Genomic DNA, 20,331 nt, shown 5'->3' with positions numbered 1-20,331 from the left:
TAGACGAGGTAAATGCAAGAAGGATGACTGAGGAGTTCAGAACCAGGGGTCACCCTCTAACAAGATGGGGTAGCCATTTAGGCCTGAGATCAGGAGAAATTTCTTCACGAAGACTGTAGTGAACCTCGCTGAATTCTCGGCTTGAAAAGAAACGAAGACGCTATCTGTGACCAACAAAGTTTCTTAATCTGTAATTTCCCATTTCAATAAATCGACTAACATGAAATATTTTTGTGCAAATAACAAACTGAAGCTCTACATACCTCAAGTAAGGGAAAAAGATCTTTGTCTTCATCTTTCAACATGTTCCATTTCTGAATGAGCGGAGGCATCAACATTTGTATATATTCCTTGTGAAAGATTCAAAGTAGATTAATTTTATAGCTCTACTGAATGCTGTTAAACTACTTGACAACACAAAGCATCAGAAAATCAGCAGTAAACATCTATCATGGTAACATCATAGTCCAAATTTTGCAATATAAATAATGAGGCTTTCAAAGGCCATTATTATTAATGATTAAATCAGACTCTAACTTCCTGTGATCATGTGTCTAAGAGGACTCATTCTTCCAGAAACTTTGCTACAAGTCATGAACTGAAGCTCAATAGTCAAATATGTGGAAGGGCATAAAACTGGAGTAGATGGGAAAGCTGCTCTCCTACAAACTGTAGATAAATGTGCTGTATGATCAAGGATTTTTCCATTGAAGCGTAAATGAATTTCAAATATCACAAGACATCTTTGTCACTATCAACCAAAAATGTACCGTTCTAAGTATGGAGCCTTATTCCAGAGGTGAATTTTTAAAATCTCCAATAATTTTAGTTTTGCCTATTTTTATTTCTTTCACTTATATATATATGATTTGAAACTGAAATTGTAGATTTGACTTTGAATGAGTCGCTCTTTTATTTTTTGGTATGGGGTCTGGGTGTCTCAGTAAGGACTCTTCATTCCAATCAGTCAAGTTGTTTGACCTACTTAGGTCGCTGTTTGAAAAAAAGGGGCACAGCACTGTATTGTACTTTCAACTGTCTGAAGTCCTAGTGCAATTAGAAAATCTGTCGGATAGCATAATATACGTATAAAGCAATCCATTCATAACAGACACGAAAAGCCAATCCAGTATTCTGAAATAAACTCTGTTTATTTTAAACGAATGTGATCATTTGCCTCCTCAGAAATAAATACTACAAATTCTATATTATAATATTTAGAAACTTTTTGAAAACCTGCTCCAGAAAATCGTTTACTTTCGTGGGGTTAAGAACTCCTTTAATTTTTGTGTATAGGATCACAGAAGATGTGCTTGTCGCACTATTGGGTTGTCGGGAAGTGTGGACAGGGGGGTGGCAGTAAATCATCTGCAATGTGCTAAAGGGTTACTGAATGGGTGTGGTGTGGGGATGGGACAGTCACTTGAACTAAGGCCACAATCTGATCAATCTTTAATTTATTAAATGGCACAGCAAGTGCGAGGGCCAAATAGCATAGCCTGCTCCTGTTACATATCATTCAAATTTGTATGTTTTTGAAATTATAGCCAAAAACAAACAGCCACAAAAGGTTTTCTTGATACCTAGTCAATGCAACATTTAGATTAAATATGCTGATTCCAGAAAAGATTTTACCATGAGTACTGAAACAAAAATGTTGCTGTTTAAAAATAAAGAGCCAGAGACAGGCATATTGGGTAGTAAACTCTTGACCGTAAGTGATGAGTGGTTGATGTAACAGAGAAGAAATCATGATAGTAACTACAAGCCTAATATTTTCTAACACATTATTAATAAGTACAAGTGGTGAGTTTTAAATTGAGTAAAGCAAAACTGTACAATATTTCAATGCAAAATCTGAATTTGCAAGCAAGTACTAAAAGAGTACACTGCTACATCATTGTGCTTGAAAACAGCCAACTTAGGGTATATTGCACATAACTTACAGCACAGAAACAGGTCATACAGTCCACAGGTGATAATACTTCCCATCCCTTTTCAACTAAAATTATCTGCTCAAATTATTGAATCCCTTGTCCTTCTTATTTATACCTAACTTCCTCATTGACATACCCATAATCTTTATCTCAATTACTCCTCGTTCCACCTTCTAACCACTCATTCATTAGTAACTACCTTGTGTTTAATTACTCCTAGATTCAAACACCCACAATCGCAAAGTGTTCAAAAACAGAAGTTGCTGGAAAAGCTCAGCAGATCTAGCAGCATCTGTGAAGAAAAAAATTTCTAGCAATTTCTGTTTTTGTTCCTGATTTACAGCATCCTCAGTTCTTTTTTTTACTTAAAAGGCATCCAATCGATTACACTCTGCCCGGTTCAGTTTTAACTTCCTCTCAGTTCTATTAACTCAAGACATGGATTATGCAACAGCATTTTCTTTCCCTCACCTGCTTATTTAAATGATGCCCTACTGAGTCAGCAAGGGTTCCAATAGCATCATAAAGAATTAGAAGATTCTTATGTTGATATTTGTTAAAAGCAAAAACAAGGGTATCAAGTATGTAACCAAGGTATGGCACCAACTCCGTGCAAGCTTCTTCCTCTAGGGTAGCAAAAGCACTGGAAAGCAAATTTTAAAAGAAATTGTAATATATAATTTATAATATAGACTTAAACACACTTTTTTGTATACAGACCACTAGAAATCAGGACAATTTTAGCTGCAGAACTGATTCTTCAAATCTGTCCATGGTCATAATAATAGAATTTGCAACATAAACATATCAATCACAAATTTATAAAATCCCAAATTATGCATACAGTACATGCTAATGAGTTAAGACACATCAAATCAGTAACTTTTATTTACAGTTCAAATATTGATTAACATGGCAGCACTACACTATCTTGGCTCCTGGAAATGTTCTGTCTTACATCTGGTTCAGTTCCTTTGTGTTTTCCAGAATATTCACACATCTTACTACATGCCTCTTTGTTCTCATCAGCAGCAGCAGACCTACCTTTCGAAAGGGAAAACTGAAGACTGGTCTAAGTTTAATGGATGTAAACTGCTACCGTATGAAAGATCAACGATGAGCATACTCAGTTGAAGTAGTGATTGGGAATGACAAAGTTGATTGTCATCTCCAGGGCAAATTTCAGTAATGAGGATATTTATTACTGGGCTTTCCAATGACAAAAGTAAATTCTGTGAACAGTTCTGACAACACCAAGAATCATATATAGGATTTAACCTTTTTAAAATAATTAATAACTTTCACTTAACTAAGCAACGGAGAAATTAAATTCCATTCTGTTTAATTGTAGTTGGCTGTTAAATACGTTTTATACTGAAGTAGTCATATGCAACGTCAAAACTAAGGATTATGTATGATTTCTTTGCTGTTTTCTAGCTCAAATCAATGTAAACTTAGGTTAACACTAGCGAATACTTTAAAGGACTTAACTGTTCCTCAAAGCCGTCTATTTCAGTCTCAACAGTTATTGTGACATCGCACATGGTTCTTTAGTTAAAGGATTTTCCATGGATTTTGGCGAATTCTTAAGATGCATCAATTAAAACATCTGGAACAACAGTTAATCACGAGGAGGTAACATTACACTTTAAGTAGACGCTAATTGTTCACTGGTGTCATTTTACCTTGGTAAATGTGTGTGGAAATGGTATGTTTAGAGGGACAAGTTGTTACAAAAGGGACAGTCTTTACAAAATGATGAACTTGTTAAAAGCATTAATGAAGTGGAGTAAGAAATTTTGTCAGTAGGATGACCACTAGTTTCAGAAGTCTACTCAGGAATAGAGCAGATACTACCTAGCTAATCCATATTTGATAATGAATTGTTTCTGACTGTTGAGGGATTAACTGTCCAATCAGAGTACATGATGTGCTTGATCATGCACAGGAGATAGTGGCCAAAGGTTATCCTGGGTTTCAGTGATTTGATGTATAAGACCATTTATGTCAGAAGATCAGTCAACAGAACAGAATGTGACACTGGTACCCTTTAACCAATGTCACAACGAGATATCCTTGAGTCTCTACTGACTCATTAAATACCTTTTCTCTTGTATATGCTTTGAACTTAATGAATTCCAAAAAACTAGTGAAAATATTTATTCATAAAATAGGTCTTGAAACTAATCTGAACTGGTAAACTTTAGTCTAGCTCTTTGAAACTCACACTAATTAAATACTTATGTCAATTACAAGTTATGTGCACTCCAAGATCTTAGAAATACTTCAAAGAGTAGGGACACTAGCCTAACAAATTTCAAATTGAAAATGAAGCTTGCTTCTGATCATTACAGCACCTGTCAAGGGCTACACAAACGAAATCGCACAAAGGGGCTCAAAACTGACCAAACTGTATTGATTTCAATCAAAATTTGTATTTTTGTTTACAAAAGTGAATTAGCCAAGGTTTATTAGAATCCAAAGCTAATTATTTTACCTAAAATAGCAACAGAATCAAATTTCACTTTTAAAAAGGCAATTGCACAAATTTGCAGCATTATAGGAGAAATACTATATTTTCAGATGAACTGGACAATCCTTTCCAAGCGTGAGCTGCTTCCTTCTGTGCCGCATGATTCTGTGTGTTTCAAAGTAAACAACAATGCAAAAAAAGCCAACCGCAAAAATATAAACCATTGAAGCAATGACTGAAATTTATTTGAGGGAACATGTTGCAGAATGTAAAATTCAGTCATTTTGCACAATACTGGCAGTGGACATTCGTCCAGAAGATATTTAGCAAAATTATAACTTTTACTTATAGCACCAATAATGAAATAAAATGTCCTCTGGTGCTTCACAAAAGTATCAAAGCAACATTTGAATAAGCCACATCAGGCAACATTAGAACAAGTTGCGAAAACTTGTCAAGGAGGTGCATTTTAAGGAGCATCTTAAAATCGGAAACAGAAATGAGGAGGTTAAGGGCAGGAATCCCAGAGTTTAAGGCCTAAACAACTGAAGGCATGGACATCAACAGCAGAGCAATTAAAGTCTGGGACACTCAAGAAGCCAGAGTGTATCAGCACATATATTTCAGACGTTCTGTAGCATTATTAAGATAAGGAGGTTCAAGGATAAGAAGGGAATCTGAAGACAAAGATGTGATTTAAAATCAAGGCATTGTCTAAATGGAAGCTAATGTACACCCACAAGCACACAAGGAAGAGTAGACAGACTTGGTGCGATCAAGGACACAGGCAGAGGGTTGGATGACTTCAAGATTATAGAACAAAGGATGTGATAGGCAAGCCAGGAGAGAATTGGAATAGTGAAATCTGAAAGTTTACAAATAACATGGATGAGCTGATTTCGAGGCAGTTAGGTGAGGTCATGGCAGTAGAAATAAGATACCATAGGCAGACACAGGTGGAAGCTCATTTCAGGGTCAAGTACAATACTCAGGTTGCAAAGAGTCTGGTTCAGCCTCAGAAGCCATGAAGTTGGGAATTAGGGTCAAAGGCATTTCACAACAGAGTTTGAATCTTACGTGCTTGTCATTCTTACAATAATAAAAAGATGCAACATTTATAATTTCATCCAGAAAACTTGTAATGACCTCTCAAAATATTATCCAGTAACATACCTGCAGGCAGCCTCTTGTACTCGTTTATTGCTGTCCAAGATACGCTTCAACAGCTCAGTCATTAATGGCTTCAAGTAAGTATCTGGGGGCTGACTTACTACCCAATGTGCATAGCGGCTGAGTGTCCAACAGGTTATAGAACGCACAAGAGCTTTTTTATCAGACAGGCACTGAATAAGGTGAGGGATAAGCTCAGGCAGGAAAGGAATCATACCCTGCATACAGCCTGTAAAATGAAAAAAAATTGGGGGAAATTCCCTGATCATCATCTTACAAAGCTGAGATCCATGTTCTACAGATAAATATATTGTTCACATGTATAAATAAAAGTACTGCATTTTCTTGCCAGTATGCTAACAATCTCTAATCTTCACTGGTCCCCTACACACCATATTATGCTACTTCACAACATTTTCCCTTGGATCTGTTTCTCAGTGGAGAACAAGCTTAATCTTCACTGAGTGAGCTTAGTTCAGAAGTGATCAAGAATTGTAGCAGAAAATCCAGAATCATATCAAATTTTAGTTTTTATATGAAGTGATTACAAATGTGATGCAATCATGAGCAATGTTAAAAATCCAACAGCTGAATTAACATTCCTTCTAGCAAGATGGGAATGTTATAATTTAACTGAAACGTTAATTATTCCAAGTCAGAGGCTCAATTTTAACTGCAAAGGAGTCACAAAGTGATGCATGCACGAATTTTAGTTCTTGCTCATCAAATTACAGCTAGCAAGTAATACATATTTGATTTTTTCTTCCCTTCATTCTGATTTTTTATGCCACATCTAACAACCAAGAAAACAGCTGAACAGCTCAATCTCAAACTGAAAATACAGTAAAGAAATAATTTTTTCCCTTTAAGCGTTCAAGGTTACTCTCATGCACTAATTTCCCCTTATTCATGGAAAGGTGCCACAAAAGCCAGCTAAAGTGCATGCATTGTGTGTACAGGAATCCATTTACATACTCGAAGTTATGATTGCAATGTTAATGAGCTTTTACTAAAAATGTATGCACTCTAAATTTACATACATACTAAAATCAATCCTAAGATTAAAAGTTTCCATGTTATAGATAATTTTTTAAAAGATGTAAATGTAAATTAACTTTTCCAGAATGCAATCTTGAACCAACCTTCAGCAATAGCTCCAAGTACCAGAATTCCAGATTCCTTCACTACCCAATCTGGGTGAAACAGCAGCTCTTTCAGGAGTGGCAGCACGTGTGGCAACAATTCATCCCGGAAAACATTAGCTAGCACATCTAATGCAGCAGCAGAACATTTTCCTAAAGAATAATTTGTTACATTTATTATGCTGTACTTATAATAACTTACGCGTATGTAAAAGTAGGACCTTCAAACTGGCCTTAACTTCTACAAACTATTGTAGGGCAGTGCCAGTGCCTTCAAAAGCAGTTAATTTAGAAATTAGCTGGCTATTTAAACCAGATAAAGAACAAACAGAACTTCTCTTCATCATTGATGGGAAGTGAGCATCACTGGTTCAGCCAGCATTACTTGCTCATTCCAAACTGCCTTGCTGTCTTCACGAATTGTTTTAGCCCTTGTAATGTAAGTATGCATATAGTGTTGTTGAGAAGTGACTTCTTTCGATGTAATGATGTGATAAGAGGACATGCCAAGGTTCACAAAGCTGGTATAACAGAAATATATAAAAAGTGATAAACTTCAATGAGAATTTGTAAAGTTTGGTCAGATATAACTGTGAGTGTTACATTTTAAATATGTGGACCAAAAACTTAATGGGTGAAAGTTTCAGCTCAATATTTCAAGAATTTTACTGATATTGAGAGGCTGATAGAACATGAAATTGCAATTGTTTATAATTTACATAGATGATTTGGAGCTGGGGACTATGTGCAGTGTGTCAAAACTTGAGGATGGCCCTAAGATTAGTGGTAGAGCAAAATGTGCAGCAGAGTCTGCAAGTTTGCAGAGAGATATACATAAGAAGTGAGTGGGTGAAGGGCTGGCAGATGGACTTCAATGCTGATAAATGTGAAGTCATCAATTGCGGTAGGAATAACAGTAACAGAGTCTATTACTTGAATGGTAAAAACTTGCAGCATGCTGCTGAGCAGAGGGACCTGGGTGTCCTCATGCATAAATCGCAGGAGGTTGGTTTGCAGGTACACCTGGTAATTAAGAAGGCAAACAGAATTTCTGCCTTCATTGCTAGAGGGATTGAGTTCGAAAGCAGGCAGGTTATGTTGCAGCTCTATAGGGTGCTGGTGAGGCCACAGCTGGAGTACTGCATACAGTTTTTCATGTCCTTACTTGAGAAAGGATGTATTGGTACTGGATGGGCAGCAGAGAAAAGTCACTAGATTGATTCCAGAGTTGGCAAGGTTGGTTTATAGAGGCTGAATAGACTGGGGCTGTATTCATTGGAATATAAAAGAATGAAGTGGGGGGAATCTTATAGGAACCGTTAAAATTATGAAGGGAATAGATGAGACACAAGCAGGGAGGTGGTTTCCACTGGCAGCTGAAACTAAAACAAGAGGGCATAGCCTCAAAACTAGGGGAACCGGATTTAGGACTGAATTGAGGAGGGACTTCTTCACTCAAAAAGTTGTGAATCTGTGGAATTCCCTGCTGAGTGAAGTAGTTGACGCTTCCTCATTAACTAGTTTGTAAAGCTAAGATGGGTAATTCCCTTACTATTCAAAAAATTAAGTGTTATGGTGAGAGGGTGGGTAAATGGAACAGAGGCCATGAAAAGATCAGCCATCATCTTAGAGTGGGCTCAACAGGCCAAATGGCCTACTCCTGCTCCTGGTTCTGATTCTTATGTTTAAAAAAAAACACACATTCTTAAAACCAAAAATATTTAATGGATAAGGTTAGTTCCTTTTTTGGACTCAAGAGAATAGTGATATTAATTACTACTACGTAATGGTGATGACAGCATCTATTCAATCACCTTTTAAAAAAAGAAAAATTATGCATACGTTGTGTCCAGGAACTAGGGGGTCTAATAGTTAAATAAAAACTGAAAGAACCGTGGATGCTGTAAATCAGGAACAAAAACAGAAGTTGCTGGAAAAGCTCAGCAGGTCTGGCAGTATCTGTGAAGAAGAAAACAAAATCAGAGTTAACATCTTGGGTCCAGCGACCCTTCCTCAGAACTTGAGAGTTTGAGTCACCGGACCCAAAAAGTTAACTCTGATTTTCTCTTGACAGAAGCTGCCAGAACTGCTGAGCTTTTCCAGCAACTTCTGTCTAATAGTTAAAACTGAACTTTACATTACTTGCCTTACAAACATCATTTCTGCAACACACAGTACTATTATTATGAATTTTGATGCAATGTTTCAAAAGTTTCCTTTCAGCAAAACTTCAACACTACTAACTGGATCTGCAATCCTATTCCATAAGCGTACTTCTTTCATCAGGCACCCCTATAATACTTATGCCCTCTGAGCCCCCCTCTTTTAATAAACACTATTAAAATTCCACAAAGTCTGTAAAAATTCCTAAATTGACAGACTTTGTGGAATTTTAATAGTGTCAGCTTTTTGATTCAGATAGTATGATTACATTGAATTGTATTCAAACAGCATCCATTTTTTTGCTATTACTCCCGAGGCTTTGGGAAGGTGATCTCTGGAACAGTTACACATTTCAATTAAGTACCAATGTTAAATCAAACAAAACCTAAATTACAACTCATTGGAAATGTGCTGGAACAACTAATTTATAAAGTGCATCAAATTCCATGCAGTTTTAAAATACTCTGACAGAATACAGCAGGGGCACTTTGTTGGAGACCCAGTGTTCTCATTTAGTGTTCCACAGCACTGTTATCGGTATACTGTAGTGTTAACTATCTGTACACAAACTGATTATAATACCATCTTGGTATCGCCCACTTCTTGCAACCATTTGCCATGGCAAATGAGCTTACATAGTTCCTTGAATGGCATCCCTGTATTAAAAATGGTCCTGGAAATTATACTTTTTTTAAAATAAAAAGGCTAGGTAAAATTTATTAGGTAATAAGGGATACTGAATAGGAAAGCAAATCAATCTTATAAGCAACATTTTCCATTTGGCCATACTTAAATTCCAATCAGAAATTGTGTCATCATCATCGAGATCGTCCTCGTCCTCCTCTTCTTCACCGATTCCATCTTCTTCATGCTGTTGAGCGACCGTTCGGGATCGGTGAAAGCGAGGTTTGATGTCTTGTTCATTATCAGGAACAGCTTCATCTTCTTCAACATCACCCTGAAAAAGAAAATTTAGCAGTTAATTGTTATTTACTTTTAACCTTAAAAACACCATTTTCTCAAAAATCTGGACTGTTGGCAAAACATCTTTATTTATTCACAGGATGTGGGCATCGTGGGAGGGAAACATCTGAGAGGGGAGGCTGGGGGAGAATTGCCTGCAAGAGGAGGATGGATAAAAGGCATGCGAGAGCAGAAACTGCGCTGGTGCTCACAAGCCCTAAGGTGTAGCTGATGACCCCACTGGGGATCATAGCACACAGTCTGGAAAGCCCTGTGGTAGAGGTCAAATTTGAAAGCGTTGACAGTCGAGTGCTGTTGAATTGTAGTACATAAATAGTGGAGGTAGTTGGTGTTGTTAGAACTGTGCTCATCCAGGCAAGTGCAGAGGATTCCATGACATCTCTGGCTTGAACCTTGAGCTTGGCAAGCATGTTTTGGTTAATCAAGTTACCTCAGTGACCTCCGATTTGCTCTCGTAGCCACTATATTTATGTGGCCGACCAAATTCAGTTTTCTGGTCCCTTACCTTGAGGACTTTGAAAGTGGGGGGGATTCACTGACAGAAGTGCAACTGAATATCAAGATATAGTTAGATTCCCTCCTGTTAGAAACTGATTTTCTGGAACGTGCATGGCTTGAGTGCTGCTCACCACTTATCAGCCCAAGCCCAAACGTTATCCAGATTTTGCTGCTAAAGGTTGTCAATTGCTTCATATGGATAGATCTTGCTGCCTATGGATGTGGACTGCTTAAAAACAAATCTACTTCAAAATTATTGTGCTCAGATATAAACAAAGTAACTCACCTTAAGCAGAATAATATCAATTTCTGAATATTTCATCCCATTCACAAGGACAGGTATTAATCTGAAATTAAATGTTCTCGAGTCAAGGTTTTTTAAAAATATATGCAGTTAAGCATAATTAAATACTTACTACAATTATTCATTGAAATGATACCAAGTTGCTGTAAATTTTGTAGTGCACACTATCAGGTATTTGAAACCGGTGTACAAATATGGATAAATTAGTTATTCATGTCTAACGAAGCCTTTCTACTGATAAGTATACAGACTGTTCCTACACTATCAGTTTTGCCTGAGCGTGCTCACATAAGCAAGATTTACTGACATTCAAAATTGGGTGCTTTGAATAACAATTAAGTTAAAAGATTACAAATTGCTTAGCACAGTAATAATGCCCCAGACATTTTGCTTATTGTTTTGTCTGCTTTTGACAATCAATTCTACAAAGTCATAACTTGAACAATTTTGAAAAACCCAGTCAGGTTTCACTAGATTTGAGGACTTATTTTTGGCAAATATTGCTGGCATGACGGACACTCTTATCTAGAGATAAAATGATATCTGTGCCCTTGTCCATGCAGCAGTATTTCTAACAGCTAACAAACCAAAGAAGGAGAGAAGCCATCTCAATTTAAACACCTTATCAAAATAAAATTAGCCAGTTATCTTATGCAAATCTACAGCATCTTTCAGGTACTCTGTGTCAAACAAAATTTACATCAGCAGGAAACACTGACAAATATCAATAAGCATACTGTTGGAATTTGGAGTCCATTTAAAACTAATTTTTCTATTGCTTCTTGCAGTAGCTTCCTGCTTTGGCAGTTACTTCCTTCCTCCAAACAATTTCTAATCAACAAGAAATAAGGGAAGTGACAAAAAAACCACCCATGCCACCATATTTCATAAGGTGACATCAAATAATTGCCTACCTTATTATTGTGTGTTTAGGAAAGTAAAGCTTTTTTTCCAAAAAGAAATGAAAACCAACATTCAGATGAAAGCGGGCAAGGGAACACAGGTTATTCTAATCAGATGAGTAGCTATCTCATGTTCACTGACTGAAGAATTTGGACAAGTCATTAACATCATGTAAACTGCCATCTTCTAAAATAAGGAATATCAACCAATGCTCAATCAGCTGACAGTTCTCTTTAGAAGGGTGTCTGCTTCAGATGGAAGGTGACATGAAAGATGGAGAGATGATGCAGGAAACAGTTCCCTAATACACCAGCTAGAGAGCAGAAAGCTGCCTTCAGAACTTTGTGAAGCTTGACAACTGTCTGTCCATCCTCTGGTATCAGTGAAACATCCTCATTTGTGACGTTATGAACATATTTGGTCAAATTAATCAATCTATCATATCTAAACAGCTGCTTATTTACAAATGCAAATGCCGGGAAATTATTTATGAATGAATGAATGAATGCCTGCCTATGTAACTGTAGCCCTGAACTGCCAAAACTTAAAAATATTCGAGAGAGACACAAGTAGAACAACATAGAATAAAAAAGCAGAACCAAAATCATTGCATGTATTGACCTGGTAAGGATTCAATCGGTGAGTTATAATGAAGAGAGAGCCGGGTGTGAAATGCAGACAGAAAAGGTGCAAAATAAAATAGAACACAACAGGATATTGTCATGAGAAACAGGAATGTTCTATTTTAACAAGATGTAGCCAACAACAGAAAGTTCAATTAGTCAATACACATCAAACGTATGAAAATGGCTATTTTTTTTTGAAGGAGGCTTTTTCCCTGCTCCTTTGCTAACCCCTTACACAATGCTTGCGTGCTGGGTCTTCCCAGGCTCCAAATGTTGTATGGCATTTAGGGTATCATTAACGCCAAGCAAATTGCATGGCATAACATCCAGACTGATCAGGCACCTGAAGCATACTTTCAACATTCTAACTATATGCACATTTGACTTTTTTGGTGGTAGAGTTCATCATATTTGGACAATGACCTGACAAAGTGGAGAGGTCGCAATAGCTCTGCCTGGTTGTTGTAATTTTCACTGTTTCACTCAGAAAAGTCTGTTCAATGCTGGGATCATTGACACTATGAGAATCAGGGCAGCTACCAAAGAAAGCAAACATTGTAAGTGAAATATGGCTTCTTGGACTTTGAGAGAACCTCCGAAGTATTTTAAGGGCATTGAGGAATTGTTCAGAGAGTGTTTAAACACTACACCTTGGGCCAAAACAGACAAGTACCAAATTAAAATAAAACAAAAAATATATAGAGTCACGTTTCAGCATAGGTAACTTTGAGGTTCTGTAGACATAAAATTAAATACATTTAAATTAAATTTAAAAATGAGGGCATTGAGTTTGAATATATTACACAGCTTTTTTTCTTAACTACTTTAATTTAGTTCATGAAATTTTACTGAAATTTCAAAGACTTCAGATGATTCAGGATTCTGACACCACTGTGCTAAGAAGATTCTTGATTATTGTATTGCACATTCAAACAGCAACTATGCACTCAAGTCACTAAGTTTAAAAATTCCTGGAATAGTCCAGGTAGTGATCACAAAAGAAAAAGCAAGTTGTTAAGGAAGCCATACGTCAGGCAAAGGATAGGGAATCAAAAAACAATTCAGGGATTCCACAAGAACATAGATCATCGCATATTCAGTACTGAATAAGGACAACGTGCAGTGCTGGTGCAAAAATAATGAGCAGTACTACAGCATAGTAAGTGATTCAAAACAGGAATGGAAATATACACAAACCAACCTACTTATCTGACAATTATGTTCCACTTGTATTTCTTCACATCTTTCCTCACCAACCAACATAATCCACTGCTCTGTTCTCCCTCATATGCCTAATAATCTGCTTAAGTGGATATATTCTGCTTGCTTCAAACAGAGTTTCACATGCTCACCATTCTTGGCTTTTTTGTTTGCTCTTCCTTACATGAGGAAACACTTATCTACTCTTTTCAACACCTTTCATAATTTTAAAGGCATATTAGACAATCCTTCAGCCTTCACTTTTCAACTGAAGCAAGATTCTGTCCTTTGCTGAAACATATAACCTTGATTTGCTGAAACGTATAACCTTGAAGTTCAGAATCAGCTCAAGGAGATAAGAGGCGTACTCTTGTTCCCGCAAACTGGTAGCATTGTTTTAAATCTTTCTTGCACTTATTTTAAATAACAATGACAATTACAACTGCATACACTATTCTTAAATGTAATGCAATACAAAGAGTTCAGCATAACGTCTACATTTTATTTCTATTCCCCTAGAAAGAAAGCATGGTTTTTATTGTTGTGATGATTTATATACCTGCATCAAAACAACTAGTGAATGTTGTAGTGTCCACAATCCATTTACATTCCTTATTTTCTGCATTATATGTGGCCTGTTTGTTTTTTTGATGAAAATTACCACACTTAAATTACTATGCAATATAAAAACTCAATGCAGGATTAGCATCTTGACTGGCTAACAGGATGCAGAGGGGAGACACATACAAGTACTTTCCAGGTTAGCAAAATGCACCTTGCATGACCACATGATGTCCTTGATCAAATTTCACTCAAGTACATAATTCCAAAGTGCCAATAAAGTCCTTAATTTGAGGATTTCATATCTCAGGTGAGTGTGTTTTTAGGAACAGTGTCTAAAATCTTGATGCACAGATCTTTCAGCACATCAAGATTGACATCCCACAAGGTAGTGTGTACCAGATTTGCTTCCCTTTACTGCCAATGCTGTTCCTGATGATCAAAGAAAGGCGGCCAATATCAAAAGACCCATCGCACCCTGGTCCTGACCACCTCCAACTCTTCAGTCAGGCAGAGAATGCAGAAACCTGAACATGTGCATGAGCAGGTTCAGGAACAGTTTTTTTTCTCAGGCATTATCAGACTGTTGAATGGACTCTACCCTCAAATAAAGAAACCTGCAATGTAATTTATTTGCCTCTAAGTCTTTTTGATCTGTACATCCTTTGCTTGCTGTGATCTGCCTATTCCGCTCAATAACGAAGCTTTTCATTGTATTTTGGTACACGTGACAATAAATCAAAAAGATACTGTGATTCAAAGCATGATACAGTATTTTTAGTAAGACAATTTGTCATTATGTTGACTAATTTGAGCAACTCCTCCCAGACATTAATGTCAATGCTGCCAAGGACACTTTGAAAGTGTCCTCAAACTGTTCACTTTCTTCTCCCCGAACATTGCAGACCTTTTGGTCATTTAGACACAATGCCTGGTCCATCAGAGTTGATGTCACAGGAGTTTTGCCTGCATGCTTGGTTGGGGTAGGGCAATGATAGTTTCAAAAAGGACAATCATGTGTTTGAGTCTGAAGGATGCAGTGGAGGCACATCTAATGGGGATTTCTCTACCGCTTTTACAGGTCATTAACACACAATACAAGTTTCACTTTAATACAAGTATGTGGTGATGACAACTACTCTACACAGTTGAGGCTCGCAATGACTTGCCAAAGTCTTGACTGTCAAAGGCTGGCTATCGTAGTTTGCAGAAGGCTGAGATGATGCAGTGATGCTGTGTCAGGTCTTCTTGTCTGTGAGCCCACCTAGCTATGGGAAGTGCTCGACCTTTGATAAAGAGAAGGTTGGCTACTTGACTGACGAGGTCTGGGTTGATATGCAAGAGTTATTTTGGCAGCATTCAATATTTGGCATTAATTACAAGCTATTCCCACTCAGGCTTTTTTTTGCTGTCACTATAAGATAGGCAAATCAGCAGCCAATTTGCACAAATTAAGCTCTGACAAAAAGCCATATCAGTAACAAGATAACAAAGTGCAGAGCTGGATGAAAACAGCAGGCCAAGCAGCATTTAAGGAGCACAAAAGCTAACATTTCGGGTCCAGACCCTTCATCAGAAAAGGGGGAAGGGGGAGAGGGTTCTGAAATGAATAAGTACAGAGGGGGAGGAGGAGGATCAAAGACGGATAGAGGAGAAGATAGGTGGATGGGAGACAGACGAGTTAAAGGGGCAGGATGGAGCCTGTAGAGGTGAGTGTAGGTGGGGAGGTAGGGGGCGGATAGGTCAGTCTGGGGAAGACGGACAGGTCAAGGGGACACGATGAGGTTAGTAGGAAGGAAATGGGGGTGCCGCTTGAGGTGTTGGGGGGGGAGGAGGAGAGAGAGATAGGCGAGAGGAAGAACAGGTTAGGGAGGCGATGACGGGCTGGTTTTGGGATGCAGTAGGGGGAGGGGAGATTTTGAAGCTTGTGAAATCCACATTGATACCATTGGACTGCAGGGTTCCCAAGCAGAATATGAGGTGCTGCTCTTGCAACATTCGTGTGGCATCGTTGTGGCACTGCAGGAGGCCCACGATGGACATGTCGCATGAGGAATGGGAGGGGGAGTTGAAATGGTTCATGACTGGGAGGTGCAGTTATTTATTGCGAACCGAGCATAGGTGTTCTGCAAAGCAGTCCCCAAGCCTCCGCTTGGTTTCCCTGATGTAGAGGAGGCCACAACGGGTACAGCGGATGCAGTATACCACGTTGGCAGGTGAACATCTGCTTGATGTGGAAAGTCTTCCTGCAATGGAGGCAAGGGAGGACGTATGGGGGCAGGTGTAGCACTTTTTGCAGCTGCAGGGCAAAGTGCCGGGTCTGGTGAGGTTGGAGGGGAGTGTGGAGCGGACAAGGGAGTCAAGGAGAGAGTGGTCCCTCTGGAAAGCAAACACATCTTTGGTGGTGGGGTCGAATTGCAGAAGTGTCGGAGGATGACGCGTTGGATCCGGAGGTTGGTGGGGATGGTACGTGAGGACGATGGGGATTTTCTTTTGGTGGTTATCACGGGGACGGAGTGTGAGGGATGAATTGTGGGAAAGACAGTCGAGGGGGTTCTCGATCACTGTGGGGGGGGGGGGAGACTGGAATGCCTCATCCTAGGAGATGTGGCGGAGGCAAAGGAATTGGGAATAGGGGATGTCATTTTTGCAGGAAGGTGGGTGGGAGGTGTATTCTAGGTAGTTGTGGGAGTCAGTGGGCTTGAAATGGATTCCAGGTGGTTGCCTGAGATGGAGATAGAGGGGTCCAGGATCTCAGATGTCCTGTTCATCCTCTCACCTATTCCCTCCTCCCACCTCAAGGCGCACCCCCATTCCCTACCTACTAACCTCATCACGCCCCCTTGACCTGTCCGTCCTCCCCAGACTGACCTACCCCCTCCCTACCTCCCCACCTACACTCACTTCAACTGGCTCCATCCCCGCCTCTAACTTGTCTGTCTCCTCTGCACCTATCTTCTCCTCTATCTTCGATCCACCTCCCCCTCTCTCCCTATTTATTTCACAATCCTCTCCCCCTCCCCCTTTTCTGATGAAGGGTCTAGGCCCGAAACGACAGCTTTTGTGCTCCCCAGATGCTGCTTGGCCTGCTGTGTTCATCCAGATGTACACTTTGTTATCTCAGATTCTCCGCATGTGCGGTTCCCATCATCTCAGTAACAAGATAATCTGCTTTCATGATTCGATTGAGTCTCAAATATTAGCTAGACTGACTGGAGTAACACCCGTAACTCTTCAAAACAGTAGATGGGATCCTTAGAGTCCAATTAAAGGGGTCAAATGAGTCCTCAATATAACATGTGTACTAAAAGAGTGCGTCCCTCCTGTTGCACTGGATTGTGAACTTTAATTTTCACATTCAATTCTCAATGCAGGACACAATCTCTGGCTCAGAGAGGAATGCACTATCAAATGAATCACAACTGACAGATGAGAATGAACAAGATGAAATGGGCTAGGAAGGGGATGAAAAGGCAGCAGAAAGAAGGAAAACAAAGACGTGAGACTGCAAACCTACCTATCTGCATTTCACATCATTTGTCTTTTCCACATTCTTAAATTTTCAGGAATTCTCTTCTAAACACACTCCCAATACGTTGATTCTCGTTTTCTAATGTTTTAACCTTGTGTTTTCCTCACTACTGCTTTTGGTCTACTGGAAATGTCCCTATCCATGAAGAAGTTTATCAGTTTACTGAGGAACTGGTCGCCTTGTCATGCAAGTCGGTATCATGCAGCCATCCAATATTCAAATAGTACATCGCCACTTTTGTTTTTTTTTAAACTATATACTGTGAATAGAGAGCACCAATTTTGAAGCAAAATTGCGTTTTCCGAGTAAACTGTGTTTTAATTTAAAAAAAGTTAAATTTAGAATCCCAAAGGAATAAATTATTTCCATTGTAGTTTCCTGACTGAATGTTCTGAAGATGACTAGCAGCCAATTCCATCATGTTCACTATCAACAGCAGTTTTGTATAAACTACAGCTGGAATGTTACTTAGTTATGCAAGCTACAGTTAAATCACCTTTTACACAGCTGTGCACATTTCATACAGCACAAGTCTGGCCCATAATATTGCTGACAGGCATTATTTGACAGGATTTCTGATACCCTACAATTCTGAAGTCACTGAAACTAGCTTAGATTCTTTTCCCCACTATTCTTCCCTCTATCCTGAAAACCACTGTCCTGTTGTACAACAATTAGATAATATTCCCAGCATCAACTAACGCAATTTTACTTCAAAATTGGTGCTCTCTATTCACAGTATATAGTAAAAAAACACAAAAAAGTGGCGATGTACTATTAACCTGTTAACTTGTACCTCATTAATCACTTTGCATTTACATTGTGATGTTACAGCAGTTTTGTGGAACCTGAAGCATGCTTAACTAAATAAAGGAATATCATGTATTAAATGATCTTCCCAAATTCTTCATCTGGCATTAATTCTGAGCAAGTATAAGGAAGAGAGAGATAAAATATCATTCTCAATAGCCAATAAACAGCTACATTTTCAGTATTTTACCAAAAAGAAAAAAAAATCTGGCCAGTCAGCTTAGAAGTAATTAGGTGCCCCAAGAAACCTTGCTAAAAAAGGTTCAGCTTTCACTTTTTTAATTACATAAAGTTACTTCAATAAGGTTCCCATTTCCATAGAACATTTTAATATTTTCCATTTGTTTGAAGAGATGATTGCCCAAGGGATCAGTCCTTTCAGCGATGATTGCCAACTTGATTTAAAAAAATGTACAGAGGTTGCATAACAATAAAAATGCTTTGTAAGAATTAGCACATTTAAAATTAATCTTCTTACAGTGAAAGACAGTTACTCACAGAGACATATGTCCAGAAAGTACATCCTTGCAAATGGGTTGTTCAGCCAATGTAAGCCAGAACTCACAAGCTTCCAGTGCTACATTTTCATCTTGATCCTGTGTCCTCTGCAACATGTACTACAGAAAAGTAATGTCATCATTATGAGTAAAACTCAGCACCTGTTTTTGTTTAATTGTTTAAACATACAACTACACATTATAGTATATCGCTTTGAAACAAACAAATCGAAGTGGCACAAATTAACATAAACAGAATTGTCAAGATACTTCTAGGTGATTGTATAATTGGACATCAAAAGCTGACCCCAAAAGTAGGCTTCTATTTTAAGTTGAGAATATTTCTGAAACAAATCAGAAATCGCTTGGTGGAATAACATTAGAACAAAATTTAATATAAAGCCGAAATAACATGAGAAAACTAAGTTCACCACTGATTTGAGAAAGTTTTTTCAAGAGTCTGTATCATCACAAGAAATATTTGTTTATAAAACACATTACAAAACCATGACATACCCGAATGAGTGTTCACAACATTTAATTAAGAAAGGGAACAGCTGTTGTGAGGAAGAAAAAAAGCCAAGAGTACTTTAACACAGTGTTCACCTCAACAATGTTGTGCATCTGAGGGAGCAAGCGATCCATTCTAACTTCGAGCAGCATAACAAGTGCACGGCATACATTTTTCCGTACTTCAGATTCTTCATCTCCAGCCAATGCAAACAAGTTCTGAGAGGACAATTTTTAATGCTTAGAATTGCATGAATTCATATATTACATAATTGCAAGACATTGCACACAAAGCCCATAGTGAAAGAGAGATAATGAACTTAAATGTCCACATGTCAGCACTAAGAGTGAAAGTGCATTCAACACTCAGAATTCAATACACCTGACAAACACATACTGCCAATATGTACCATGTGGAGACTACGCACATTAAACCAGTAAGCAGCATCAGCCTAAATTATAAGTTTCATTATTTGATGAATACCCAACATAAAAGATCCTGAATGTTTATACAATAGTCGATGTGGGTAAATTTCCATGTTGCCACTTAAAAGAATAAGAGCTTTGACATTTTGTGTCTTCTCAATGGCAGGCCACAAAATTGCTTTCATGTTGTAACAAGTTAATATTGGATTCAAACAATGTTAAGTCAATTTCAGATAACTGCCCAAAATAATTTACAAAACATTGAAAATGAATCACAACCAACCCTAATACAGCATTTAATACAATTGCTCCTGTAACTTTATTTTATGTAAAGGAAGTAAAGATACAGAGTAAATTTCAAAAGATATAACATTAAAAATCTGTATGACAAAACGACTCAGCAGTTTTCAAAGTAATGCCATAGCGTCTTACTCAAATAAAAGCATTTCAAGCAGTAAACGACCAAGTGTTCAAAAAAAAAACCTGATGCACAGGGTCAATTTGCCAGGATTTAAGAGACCTTGGTTTTGACAGGCTTCATAAAAGATGACTAAATTCTCTCTCTGGACAAAAATCTTCATATCAAATGTCTTTA

At 38.1% G+C, this 20,331-nt stretch overlaps 1 protein-coding gene across 6 annotated transcripts in view; it reads right to left on the bottom strand.

Annotated features, from left to right (window-relative positions):
• The window catches only part of tnpo1 (transportin 1), a 130,780-nt gene that overhangs the window by 50,968 nt on the left and 59,481 nt on the right, over nucleotides 1-20,331 (bottom strand). For 5 of the 6 annotated variants that reach the window (XR_009445597.1, XR_009445599.1, XR_009445598.1 and 2 more), the window contains exons 8-15: nucleotides 19,407-19,529; nucleotides 18,802-18,920; nucleotides 10,654-10,714; nucleotides 9,675-9,843; nucleotides 6,723-6,875; nucleotides 5,584-5,809; nucleotides 2,409-2,580; nucleotides 264-350 (exon numbers count right to left, since the gene is read on the bottom strand). Coding sequence is in view for 2 of the 6 variants with exons in the window: in XM_048527436.2 (XP_048383393.1) it covers nucleotides 264-350; nucleotides 2,409-2,580; nucleotides 5,584-5,809; nucleotides 6,723-6,875; nucleotides 9,675-9,843; nucleotides 10,654-10,714; nucleotides 18,802-18,920; nucleotides 19,407-19,529 (1,110 nt within the window). In the remaining 4 variants the exon portion in view is untranslated. Of the gene's footprint in view, nucleotides 1-263; nucleotides 351-2,408; nucleotides 2,581-3,457; nucleotides 3,547-5,583; nucleotides 5,810-6,722; nucleotides 6,876-9,674; nucleotides 9,844-10,653; nucleotides 10,715-18,801; nucleotides 18,921-19,406; nucleotides 19,530-20,331 lie in introns of those variants that run through there. The other variant, XM_059644793.1, reaches the window with a different exon arrangement.

This window comes from Stegostoma tigrinum, chromosome 3 (assembly GCF_030684315.1).
Source record: "Stegostoma tigrinum isolate sSteTig4 chromosome 3, sSteTig4.hap1, whole genome shotgun sequence".
Lineage (NCBI taxonomy): Eukaryota > Metazoa > Chordata > Chondrichthyes > Orectolobiformes > Stegostomatidae > Stegostoma > Stegostoma tigrinum.
The sequence above is the reverse complement of the archived record's forward strand: the minus strand, read 5'-3'. Positions and strand labels throughout refer to the sequence as shown.